This window comes from Danio aesculapii, chromosome 21 (assembly GCF_903798145.1).
Source record: "Danio aesculapii chromosome 21, fDanAes4.1, whole genome shotgun sequence".
In the NCBI taxonomy this organism is placed as follows: domain Eukaryota; kingdom Metazoa; phylum Chordata; class Actinopteri; order Cypriniformes; family Danionidae; genus Danio; species Danio aesculapii.
This window is the reverse complement of record NC_079455.1, coordinates 34,537,410-34,550,864: the sequence shown is the minus strand read 5'-3', so window position 1 is coordinate 34,550,864 and position 13,455 is coordinate 34,537,410. Positions and strand designations below refer to the sequence as shown.

General features: G+C 33.3%; 1 protein-coding gene across 1 annotated transcript; it reads left to right on the top strand.

Moving 5' to 3' along the window:
- The first annotated feature begins 3,872 nt into the window (after positions 1-3,872).
- rx3 (retinal homeobox gene 3) lies at positions 3,873-7,042 on the top strand. The gene is made up of 3 exons (XM_056446779.1): positions 3,873-4,142; positions 4,524-4,750; positions 6,448-7,042. Exons 1-3 carry the CDS (start codon positions 3,914-3,916, stop codon positions 6,871-6,873), a joined length of 882 nt encoding a protein of 293 aa, XP_056302754.1. The 5' UTR covers positions 3,873-3,913; the 3' UTR covers positions 6,874-7,042.
- Positions 7,043-13,455: the final 6,413 nt, after the last annotated feature.

Here is a 13,455-nt window from a genome sequence, read left to right as displayed (position 1 = left end):
AAGTTTAATACGAATAAATTAAAAACGATAGATAGATAGATAGATAGATAGATAGATAGATAGATAGATAGATAGATAGATAGATAGATAGATAGATAGATAGATACATAGATACATAGATACATAGATAGATAGATACATAGATAGATAGATAGATAGATACATAGATACATAGATACATAGATAGATAGATACATAGATACATAGATACAATAGATAGACAGATAGATAGATAGATAGATAGATAGATAGATAGATAGATAGATAGATAGATAGATAGATAGATAGATAGATAGATAGATAGATAGATAGATAGATAGATATGCCTATATATTACTTAAATGTATATTTTTTTGTTTAAATATTAAGATATAATGTATTTATTGATAGAATAATACATAAATGGACAATATAGGTAAATATATGTTGTTTTCAAAGAGTTCACCGCATTGTCCTCTATTTTGCAGAGTGTTTTTCAGGTATGTGTTTGTATCTTGTGTGAGTAAATCTCGAAATACCAACATTATCTGTTGTAATTAGGGAAAAGCCAAGCAGTTGAAAGGATTTGTGCTGTTTTGGATAGAGGGGGAAAGTGTGTAATCCCCTCAAACCAGCGTGTGTCCCGCGGATTATCGGACTGCTGTCAATCTTTGTTCGGAGCTAATTACACGTATCCATTCAATATTGAGGAAGTTTGCAAATTCTTCCAATTAACTGCACCTCAATTGTAGGCGAGCTCTCAGGGGTCGCGCTTGCTGCTTGAGATCGCGTTTTGTTCGTGTAACAAAATCCCCCCCAATGTCCGAAAACACTCCAAGCTTTAAGTGTAGACCTAAAGTAGAGCTGGCTGCTGTTTTATCGTGTTTGGAGTTGCAATTAGTTAGTTAGTTCGTTAGGCTTCTTAAATGTTTGACCACCAAAGCTTTCGATAGTTAGTTCGCTATATATCCTATGTTTTCAGACGCTAATTTACTCATTTAATATTCTAAATAGGCCTACAGACATATTTTACTTTCACCATTTTAATTTCAATATTTCTTTCACAACCAAACTTAACTTTCTTCTAGACATTCTACTGTATTTGGATTACATTATTCTTTTATTTTAAATACATGTTAGATATTATTTCTAATGATATCCATTCTTATGAAAATGCTTCACTGTAAAAAATGCTGGTTGCATTAAATTTTTAAGCTGAATTTAACATTATGAGTCTATTGAACTTATTTTATGTTAAACTGACTTAAAACAGCTTGTGCAACTTTAAAATTAAGTTAGAACATGATTAACTTAGTTTAATAAGTTACAATGACCTAAAAACATATGCTGTCAGGACCAATTGATAATTTATAATATGAATAATTTTTGCAGTGTGGTTTGCAGTGACCCAATGTTGGGTCATATGGACAAACACGATAGAACGGTTAAAAATAGGGCTAATTTACATTTTATTGAAGAAAAAAATGCCATTAATTGTCCATATTTGACCAAACATTGGGTTTCATTATCAGAGTTTGGGGTTGCATTTCATTTTAACAGTTTTTAAAACTTTTTAAAAGCATTTTTATATCATTTTTTATATTTATTTATTGAAGCCTTCCAGCTATCATTTCCCCATTGCTAAAATGGGTACATAGAAGATAGAAGTACATAGTTTTTGTTGTTATGTGGTGCTGCATACATGTGCAAATTTACCATTTTAAATTTCTATTTTAAGGTTTGAGCAAACATCATTTGGGAAACGTAGGTGAATCCATCATATCCTGGAGTTTTGGAATAAAATCTCAAAGTACAAAATCTTCATGATCATTGGAGGAGTATCAGCAAAGCAAGACCATCTTTTAGAAGCTTTTGAATGTGGTTAAAATATAGATTGTGGACTCTGACAGAAACCTACTGCAGCTGTTGGACAGCCTCTGCAGCACACAGAACTCCATATTCTGCTCCATTAACACGTGATTTTCTGCTTGCACAGTTTATAACTGTCTGTACTTTGTTCTGTGATTCTTGTTTTATTTTAACAAAAGTGTCTGGAAGTTAAAATGTAATGGAAATAAAGCATTTTCAATATTTTTGAAAACGGTATTTTATTTATTTACACAGTAATAATTATAAAATGAATATTTGTACTTGTAATTGTAGCAATAGTATTACCAGAATGGATAAATTAACATTTAATCAAAATAACCTAATGCATTGGGTTAAATTATATAACCCAAATGCATTGGGTGGGTTAAAATAAGGGAAGGTGCTATAATAACCTATAGTTATGTTGTATGTTGGGGTATTTTTAACCCAACTATTTTAACTGAGCATTTAACATTCTATTAGGCCTACATGCATATTCTCTTTGCACCATTTTAATTTCAATATTTCTTTCACTACCAAACAAAATTTTCTTCGTATTTGGACTACGTTATTCTTTTATTTTAAATATATCTAGACTAATATTTCTAATAATATTCATTCCTATACAAATGCTGGTTTAAAGAAACCCAATGTTGGGTAATATCGACAAACACGGTGGTTAAAAATTGGGCTAATTTACATTTTATTTAAAAAAATGTTATTAATTGTCCATGTTTGACCAAACATTGGGTTTCATTTTCAGAGTGTAGCGTTACAACTCATTTGAACAGTTTTAAAAGCTTTTTGAAAGCATGTTCATGTTTTTTTTTATTTATTAATTAGTTCTTGTAACAATGAATAAGCTATTTGCATACAATTTCAGTTGTATATTTTTTTTTACTAAACTGATTTTTAGTATGAGGTGAGGCTTTACTAAGCCTATTTGTCATGACATTTGTCTAAAAGTCTCCAGGTTTAGTTGGTAGTTAAAGATTTAACTGCTACAAATTATGGTTTAAAAATAACCTAAACTGTGCAGGCCTATATAAAGAAATTTCAGTAGGCTACAAAGAGTGGATGTAGCCTACTTTGTAATTTGAAGCATACTTTCGTAAATGTAAAAGGATTGTTTTACCTCAAAACGTTGTATAAAAATATTCCAAAACAAAGCTCTGGTTTTATATTCCCATAACGTGTGCTTTTGTCTTGGCAAATACGCGGTTGTTGTTTTACATACTTTTTTTTTCTCGTGTAAATCTTTCTAAACCGAGTAGACTACAACAGTTTCACCTTTGTTTGCCATGATAATAAACTAACATCATCTTCAACATTGTCGGAAGCCTTTGAAAAACGTACACTGTAAAACATTATATAAACAATTAGTAATGACAGCATATGTTTTAGTTCATTGTAAACTAAATTAATTATGTTCTAACTTAATTTTATAAGTTATGTAAGCAATTTTAAGTCAGTTTAACACAATATAAGTTCAATGGACTCATAAGGTCAATTTAATTCAGATTTTTTTAAGTGTAGTAAATACATTTATTTTACATTTCTGTGTATTTATTATTGGCCGCTTTTCGGCGCGAGGAACATTTAAGTAACTCACAATTTAGCTTAATGACCATTTGCACGTGCTGAGATCTTAATAATGTTATATTTCGGCCTCAGAAGATACGTAATCCCAGCCCCAGTTCCTCTTATTTCTTCAGGCCACCATGATCAAGACATCTGGAGTGGGAAAGATGATTTAAGATTTATGTAAGGCGGTTTATAAAGCTGCCATTATGTCCACAAGGACCTCTGGGAGGAGTTAAACGCTCCGGGACAATACTCACTCCGGCCAATCTGACGTTTCTTGACGTGTCGAAGGGGATGTCACTCGTACAATCCCGGTCGAAGGAGTCCATATAAGTCCTCTGGGGGCCCTGGCATCCTCAGTGTGTGTAGAGCCACAGTTGGAGAAAGTCGCTTCTCTGCAGGGACAGTCTGGACTATTGGACAGAATTTTTCACTAAGAAATTTTAAAGCTTCGCATATCTTTTTTCCATCGAATCGTTCAATGAGGCTTGTTGGATCTCAGTATAAAGACATGGAAGATCGTCTCTCCCCATCCGCGCGCTTGGTCCGCAGTCCTGGGTCCCAAACGAGGATCCACAGCATTGAATCCATTCTGGGATTTAAGGGAGAGACTCTGTTCCACCCGGCGTTTCCATATGGATCGGGAAAGACAGGCAAAGACACCGAGCACTTGTCGTCCCCGAAAAAGGACTCAAATAAAAACTTTGATGGTGAGTAAACTCGACCTGAACGCGTTGACACAACTTTATCCTAACTTTTATTCTAACTTTATTCCTGACTATTTCTTTATTTAGCTAATACAGCCTAAGTTATTAGTGTAATATATTTATGTATCTACATTTTATGCACGACTTGTGTTTTGTAAATTTTAGATTTTTTGTGTTTAAAAAGTTGGTTATTTTTACAAAAATAAATAATAAATAAATGAACAGAAAATCTTAAGTATTTTAATAGAAAAGGTAGGGCCTATGAAGATAGGAAATATGTAAATCAAATATGAATAACTAGTTTTTATGAATTGTAAATATGAACATGTTGCACCTTCTCACAGACCTCTCACTGTTTGTTTGTTTTTGTTTTTCTTTATGCAGGAGTTTGTAGATCTGCTGTAATGGTCAGCCCGGATCTGCCAGACACGGATGGTGGTAAATTGTCAGATGATGAAAACCCGAAGAAAAAGCACCGGCGAAACCGAACCACGTTCACCACCTTCCAGCTGCACGAGCTCGAGCGCGCCTTCGAGAAGTCGCACTATCCGGATGTCTACAGCAGAGAGGAGCTCGCGCTGAAGGTCAACCTGCCCGAAGTCCGAGTACAGGTGAGAGACACATCATTCTGTTCAAACTAATACAGCAATAAAAAATCATGTATATGTATTTAATTGTTGTGCAATGTGACCACCTTACAAATCCCACTTCAAACTTTTATGTCACTGAAAAAGTGATTCGTTGGATTTACATTTTTTATTTTAGTCGTTGCAAACTATTTATATGGGCTGAAATTAAAGAAGTTAAGTTGAATATTACTAAATATAACTTGTTTGTTTAAATTCAGCCCATATAAATAGTTTGCAACCTATTACTTTAAATAAATAGTAAATCCAATGAATAATTTTTTTGTGTATAGGCTACATATATGAAGAGTTAACTTGCAAAAACCGATAACTCGTACACATTTTTATTAATCATGTTTTCTTGTTGTATATTGAAGAGACCATTATAAAAAAAGATATATGAGCATGAATAAAACTATTCTTCATTATGCGATTATGTTATATGTAAAGTATTCATTTTCGATGTAAAACAAATTTAGAAAAAAACATTACCCTGTTTAACAATGATTTTTCAGAATATATTTAATTGACACAATATATTTTCTATAGAAATTAAAATTATATAAATTGTAAAAACAAATTAACTAAACATATTCAAATACCATGTTTAGAAAGTTATTGTTCTGAACATAAGTTTTTATTTATTTATTTATTTATTTATTCATTCATTTATTTATTTATTTATTTATTAAAGAAAAAAGGCCCTAAAATGTGGCAGTTTTTAAACATTATGTCTAGCAAATTGAGATTTGGGACAATATCATGTTTAGATAATTAAGATTTGGGAGAAGTATTTTTTTTAAATACAATATAATAGTTAAAGGAATAATTCACCCAAATCTTTAAAATCTGTCTCATCCTCCACTTGTTCTGAAGCTGTCTGAGTTTCTTTTTTCTGTTGCACACAAAGGAAGATATTCTAAAGAATGCTGGAAATAAAACAGCCACTGACTGCAATGCTCTATTTGTCCGGATGTCGATTGCTGATAAATCCCAACATTCTCAGAATATCGTCTTTCCCTTTTCAACAGAAGAAAAAAAATCATAAACGTTTAGAACTGCTTGAATTTGAGTAAATGGTGAGGAAGTTTTCTTTTTGGGTGACCTTTCCCTGATTACTTTTTTGCCAGTATATTTAACCTGCTAGGGCTTGAGTGTCCACATACATAGACAGCACATTTTAGCTCTTAAGTGGCTGTTTAAAATACTTTGAATGTTTTATATTTTCTTAAAGACATACAGTGTCATCCTGCAACTGTTTTGCAGCATATGAAATGTCCCAAACACCATTTTTAACTGTCCAAAATGGGGGAAAAAATAGTTTTTACTCTCTGATAGTCAAAGCAAGTAAAAAAAATATGTTAAATATGCATTAAAAAATTTCAGGAAAAACTGTTTTATGTACATTTGGACCACGAGTCCACATATATGGACATCATTTTTCTCTAAAAGTACATCATATCAGAAGATGATACTTAGGTTTTTATTATAATTGGGTTGTAATAAGCCCAAATAGCAAAGAGAAATAAAAAATGCATGTAAAAAAACACCTTGGGCCTTAAGAGGTTAAAGAGTGTATTTTTAACATGCACCTAAACTACATCTTTAACTTCTCGTGCAATATAATACATCATTTCAACTTCATGCATTCTAAACTAAACTCTATATCTGTCATATTTCAGGTGTGGTTTCAAAACCGCCGTGCTAAATGGCGGCGTCAGGAGAAGCTGGAGGTGAGCTCCATCAAGCTGCAGGAGTCCTCCATGCTCTCCATCACCAGATCGGGGCCACTGTCTCTGGGCAGCGGCCTGCCGTTAGAGCCCTGGCTCACCGGCCCCATCTCCACCTCCAGCTCTCCTCTGCAATCTCTGCCCAGCTTCATCACCCCTCAGCAGGCTGTCCCAGCCAGCTACACCCCTCCACAGTTCCTCAGCTCCTCCGCCCTCAACCACAGTCTGCCTCATATAGGGGCCGTGTGTCCCCCGTATCAGTGCTCCGGCTTTATGGATAAATTTTCGCTTGAAGAAGCAGATCCACGAAACACAAGCATCGCCTCGCTGAGGATGAAAGCCAAGGAACACATCCAGTCTATAGGGAAGACGTGGTAGATGAAAGACATTCAGAGACTTATTTTAGTTTGTATCTTTAAAATCAGTGGTCTGGGTCTGTTTTTGGTTCCTAAACCTCAGTTGTGGATGACAATCTTTGTAAAACAGATATACATTGTACATTACTGTCATTTTGGGGTCATTATTAGGCAGGTGGATCTCTTTCAGCCCTCTTTTTTAACCAGAAACATTTTAAAGCAATTAAAGAGGGAGTTAGGAATGGAAATGCATTATAAATGCAGGCTTTTAGTTTCATTGAATGACATTTGGCCCATTCAAAAGGGCCGTTCTGTGCTAGGATTTATTGTCTGTTAAGTATTGTACAATGCAGCTGGCCACTTTCCATGATGTTTTGTTGTATGTTTTCACACTTGTACAGATGAATTTTGTATTTTATAATAAAAACGAAGTCATAAAAATAACAAATGCAACCTGTGTCCAGTAGTTCTTAACCTTCTATAAATAATTAGTTATAATAAATTATAGCTCCTAATGTTTTATAACCCTAATTAGTTCTACACTGTGAAAAATGCTGGGTTCCACATAATCGATTTGTGTTGGGGCAACACAAAGAAATTTAGTAAACTTATTAATTTTTACAAATTTAAGTAGATTGAACAAACAACAGTTAAGTTGTCCCTAAAAAACTAAGGAATCGTGTTGTTTCAGCTCATTTTAAATAAGTAGTTTGAACAAACATCAAATGTCTTTTTTTTTTTTGAGTGTATACTTCGATTTTTAATATTGTTGAGGTCATGTTATTTTAGGCCATGTCTTTTTTTATGTGGTAAAATCACTCAAATGCATATATTTCCTTTCTTTCTTTCTGTCATATCATACAATAATTTAATTTCTTATTGGCTATTTGGTGCTACTATATTTATTTTTATTTATTTATTTAATCTATTCAATTTGAAATCAATCACATTGGAAAAAAGCTTTCATTCATCCACATTAAAAAAATAGGGTAATGGTTCACATCTAAATTTTATCACTTGACCCGATTAAAAATAAATAATTTGCCTTAATATTTTCTGTCTTCATAAGAACAACTTTATATAACTTGGTACAAAGCATATTGGTCTTTTTGAAGAAAGCCAATTAATTTAAATTCTCCTTTTGTTCTGAACAAGAAGATATAGCTTTAATCAAAACAAAAATCCCATAAAATGTTCATTCATCCAATTAAAAAAATGAGGGTAATGGTTTCACATCTAAATTTGATCACTTGAGCCAATGAAAAATAAATCATTTGCCTTAAATAATTGGTTTTAAGTCCATGAAAGTGTGAGGCTTGTGTGAGTAACCTTAAAGTTTTACATTGGTCAAAACAAAAATTTCTTGGTTGAGCTCTTAATCAAAAACATTTATATTACATTGACTACACTTTGAACTTAAAATATACTTGAAAAATAAGACAAATTATATTAAACTGAGATGAAAGAGACATTTTTAATTAGATGAAGTACTGCTTGAATTTTTTTTCAGTGCAGTGCCTTCAGTCTTTGAGAAATGACAAACTGTTGATTAAATACTTTATTGTTTACTGTATAAATAATAACTTTACTGTTTAGCTCCAATTATATAGTTCTTAAAGGATAGTTCGCCCCAAAATGAAAATTTTATGTTAATTTACTCACCTCGCCATAAACTGAAATCATAGTTCTCACTTGCAAAGCCTGTATATTATCTTGTAAATAAGTTTCTTGCACTGACAAATTGTTTAGCCTACTTCATAAGCAACTGATATTACATTTATATTGTCTTTACACCGATTTAAATTCTTGAAGTGCTAGCCGTTTCATTTTGACCGAAAGTCTTCCTTAATATACTAAATTGAACAAAAAAACTCACCTATCTTGAATGAGGGTCAGTAAACTAACAAAATGTTTTCATTTTTGCTTGAACTATCTCCTTTTAAATCCACCACCAGCAGACTGTCATCGGTGGTACGCAGAGCGGGAAGAGGTGAGTGTGGTTCTCCTTCTTTATTATGCCGCCATCTTGTGGTTGAGTTTGGAACATTCTTCACATTTTACAATGCCTTGATAATGTAAAATAGTGGATAGTTACTTTTCTTTTTGATGTTTTTATATGGGGTTTATAGGAATATGTTCTCACTGTCACTAATATGTCATGTGCCTGCAGTCATTTAGCTAAAATATGAAGGCAGCAATATTTTTCATAGGCTATATGACGACTCATTTATGCTCTGTAAAAATATTAAGTGTACAATGTAAAGGAGTTTTGATATAGCCCTCTTTACATCATTCTTATTTATAGCTAAATGTTTTTGTAAAGTAAATCTTTAAAATAAAACAGTTTTGTTTTAAATTCCCTTAAGAGACTGCACTTACCTAAAGCTAGATTTTACAAAACAGGAAAAGAAAAATCCTATAGTTGTTTGCAATTAATCGTATTATTTAGTATATTATAAATTGTACACTCTTCCTTTGTGTATTTATTTATTTATTTTATTCCCTTTATAGTTTTTTTCTGTTTGTTGTAGGGTTGTATATTATAATTTATGTTACAGTATGCAGTTTGTCCATAATAAAACATTAAAAAGTTGTTTACACAGCTATTTGAGATCACAGAATCCCAGCAAACTCCCTGTAAAATATCAATTCTCTAAAAGCTATGAATACCCCCCCCCCCATACAAATGTCAAAAAGTCATATTATTTTTAATAATGTTCTCAAAGCGTTAGCACAAAAATGTTCTTAATTTTATTCTGAACTACATTTTTAGTTGTTTTGTTTAATTGTTGTTTAACGTTTTTTAAATGTTTAGAGAACATCAGAAGTAACATTTCAATAATATGTGCAAAATGATGCAATGAACTGATCTCTTAAAGTTACTGACGTTACAGAGAACATTGTGGGATAATGTTTACGTGGGAACATTGTAAAAAGGTCTATAACACACTGGCCCCTTGGTTAGGTACACATATGCAATCAGTCAATCATAGCAGCTCAATGCATGTAACCCAGGCCCATAGCCAACCTATTGAAACGGAATCTTTTTGCAGTTATTCGCCTAATTTTCTATTCAGTTATGAGGTTTAAATGCTGCATTGTAGTGATATTTTAATCACTAAGCTTAGCTGGATTAGCTTGTCAGATAGTCTTCACGCTTTTGATGTACCAAAAATGTTTTCTACAATTTTGTCAAAGTGCTTTCAATACTGTTTTACTACAAAGTATTTATTTACAAACGTGTATTTAAAGTGTTTTAAATAATGTTATGAGAATTAAATTTAAAAAAATGTGAAAAAAATCTCTTAAAACTTGTTTTAAATTAAAAACTGTAACCTATAGGCAAATAACTAACTGGCCAGCTCATTCAACTTTCCACGGTCAGAATTTGTCCATTTGAAGAATTAAAAATTTCATTTGTCTTAAAGACTTCTTCTTCCTTCGGTTATTTTCACAATTTATGATGGAATAGTGGTAAAATATAGGGCAAATGAGCTCACGTAAGGGGTCAAATTCTGTACTTTGTCAGTAGGGGGTAGGTCTTTCGAACCCCCCATAACCCCCCTAACTGCGGGCCTGTAACAATGCTTGAAGATATGGTCTTCTGAAGGTCAAAACGAGCATAAGAATGGGGAAGGAAGGTGATTAAAGTGACTTTGAAAGTGGCTCGGTTGAGAAAATGAAAGTCCAATATCTGCCCCAACCGGGCAGAGATTCATCTGTCACTGGGGTCTTTGCAGGAATCAGTGTAACATTATGCATCAACATTATATGAATAATGATGCACTACTATGTAAATTAAACATTACTTCATTATGAACTAATGATGAGTTAAGGCAATCATGAACTACATTTAACCAACAGAAGCTCATGACCTGTTATTGTATCTTTGTCATCACTTTACCTGGCACGTTATCAATACCTATTTCTTAATTATTCATGAACTCCTGTGTTTATGCATAACAGTTATGCATGTCCATCAAGTGTGTGTTCTGTCCATATCAAAATGAACAGTTTAAACACAGGAGTTATTGAGTAGTTGAGAATGAGGTAATGATACTGTGCCCCCCTAAGTAAAGTCATGACATAAAGATGCATTAACATGTTAATCAGTATAAGCAGCAATTATACAATTTATAGCACACTTAAAGGGATAGTTCACCCACAAATGAAATTGTCTTCATTTACTCTCTGTTAAACACAAAATAAGTAGTGCTGTCGCCTCACAGCAAGAAGGTTGTTGGTTCGAGCCTCGGCTGGGTCAGTTGGCATTTCTGTGTGGAGTTTGCATGTTCTCCCTGCATTCGTGTATGTTTCCTCCGGGTGTTCCAGTGTCCCCCACAGTCCAAAGGCTAAATTGTCAGTAGTGTATGAGTATGAATGAGTGTGTATGGATGTTTCCCAGAGATGGGTTGGGTTGAGCTGAAAGGGTATCCGCTGCGTAAAACATGTGCTGGATAAGTTGGCAGTTCATTCTGCTGTGGCGACCCTGGATTAATAAAGGGACTAAGCCGTAAATGAAATTCATGAAAAACTATGGAAGTCAGTGGTTACAGGTTTTCAGCATTCTTCAAAATGTCTTCTTTAGTGTTCAACAAAAGAACGAAACTCATAAAGGTTTGAAACCACTTGAGGGTGAATAAATAGTGAATCAATTTTCATTTTGTGGATGATCCTGGATGCAACATGCTGCTGCAACTGTCCCCAATTACAAAATTCATTTAAAAGCTTGCCAATGTACAATTTTAATTTTATTACAGTTTCAATTTAATTTAATTTCAAAGAATGAATTACTTGATTTATTAATTTATTTTAAAGCTCAAGGAAGTAGTATAGTAAAGGTTCAGTGTAGATTTTCAGTAAAGATATTTTTTTTTCAGTTTTTTTTTGTAGGCTTGATAATTGACCAACACCTGGTTGTTTCTTGTTTCTTGCATTTATGTAGCCAATTTAACAAATTTAACCAATTTACATTTAGTCTTTTTACAAAAAAAATGTAAATAAAATCCAACCAGATGTTAGAATTTTAAATCAATACATCTTAATGAAGGTTGCAACTGTATCCTTGGGTTGTTGTAACCGTCCCCTGCTCTGGGTCAGTTGCAATATTTGACTTTGTCTGTTTAAATTCTACATACATTATCATATGTACAAATATAATAACAATGTGGATTGGTGTCTGATAGATGCGGATTTATTATGTTAAAATTTTGGGTTTGCACAAAAAACTGTCTCTGAAAATCTGAAGAAAATGCAAAAAGTGTTGCATCTGTCCCCACTCTCTCTTAGCAGTGTTCAAACGTTTAGGATCAGCAATTGCAGAAAAATCTGACATTTTAATGCAGTCAATTTATCAATGATGCAGTTAGATTCCGAATAATGGAGGTCACAAGAATGCAGAATTTCCATTAGTGCCCATTCGAAAGTGACAAATGAGAAACGCAAACAACCTCGAGGAAAGATGAGCTTAACCAAACGAAAGTGGCTTCAACTGACAATTTTCATTGTGAGGAGCATCAGTGTGTATAATTGGAGCCTTTATTGTGTTTGGACAGCTGAGAGACGGCAAAGACCATCAACAGCTTCATCGCAATTGTCCAGACAACGGCGAGGTCGTGATTTAGTCGTTCAGACGATCATTAGTGTGCGGTGAAGAGCGTTTCTGTCACCTGTCCGGCTCTGTTAAGTGACTGCTTGATGAATAGGCTGTTTATGGTCAGTCACCTCAAGATATCGGTCATAGTCTTTAATAAATGTGCTTTTTTGGAAAAAGAAAGATTTTGATAAATACTAGCGCACTGAGCCCATACACACAGTTTATGTTAAGTAAAAAAGACATCTATGATTATTGAAGGAACTTTAAGAAAAAAAAATACACAAAATTATGATTTATTTTGTGTTTTAAGAGCCTATTTTGCTTACTAAAGGAGCATTTACTGTTGCCCCCTACATATTTCCCCCACAATTTCTGTTTAATGAAGTTTAATGATTTGCTCAACGCATTTCTAAACCTAATAGTTTTAATAACTTATTTTTAGCAACTGTTTTCTTTTATCTTTGCTATGATGACAGTTCACAATATTGTACTAGATATTTTTCAAGATACTAGTATTTAGCTTAAAGTGACATTTAAAGGCTTAACTAATAATATTGTCTTGAAAATTATTTTAAAATTTTAAAACTGCTTTTATTTTTGGCTAAATAAATTAACTAAATTAAATTAATAAAAAAAATCACAGGACGGCTAATAATTTTGACTTCAACTGCATGCAAGCAAAAATATTGTATGTGCAAGATACGCAAAATATGCAAGTACATATTGTGAACTGTTATTATAAGTCAAAATAACTGTCATCTTATTAAGTGTAATTTATTTTTATGATTTAAACTGAAATTTTCAGCATAATTAATAGGGGCTTCAGTGGCACATTATTCATCCATTCATTTGTTCATTTTCATCTGCTTTTCCAGGGCTGGGTCGCGGGGGCAGCAGTCTTAGGAGAGAACCCCAGACTTTCCTCTCCCCACAAACTTCCTCCAGCTCCTCCGGGGGGATCCCCAGGCCAGCCAAGAGTCCCTCCAGCCTGTCCTAGGTCTTCCCCGA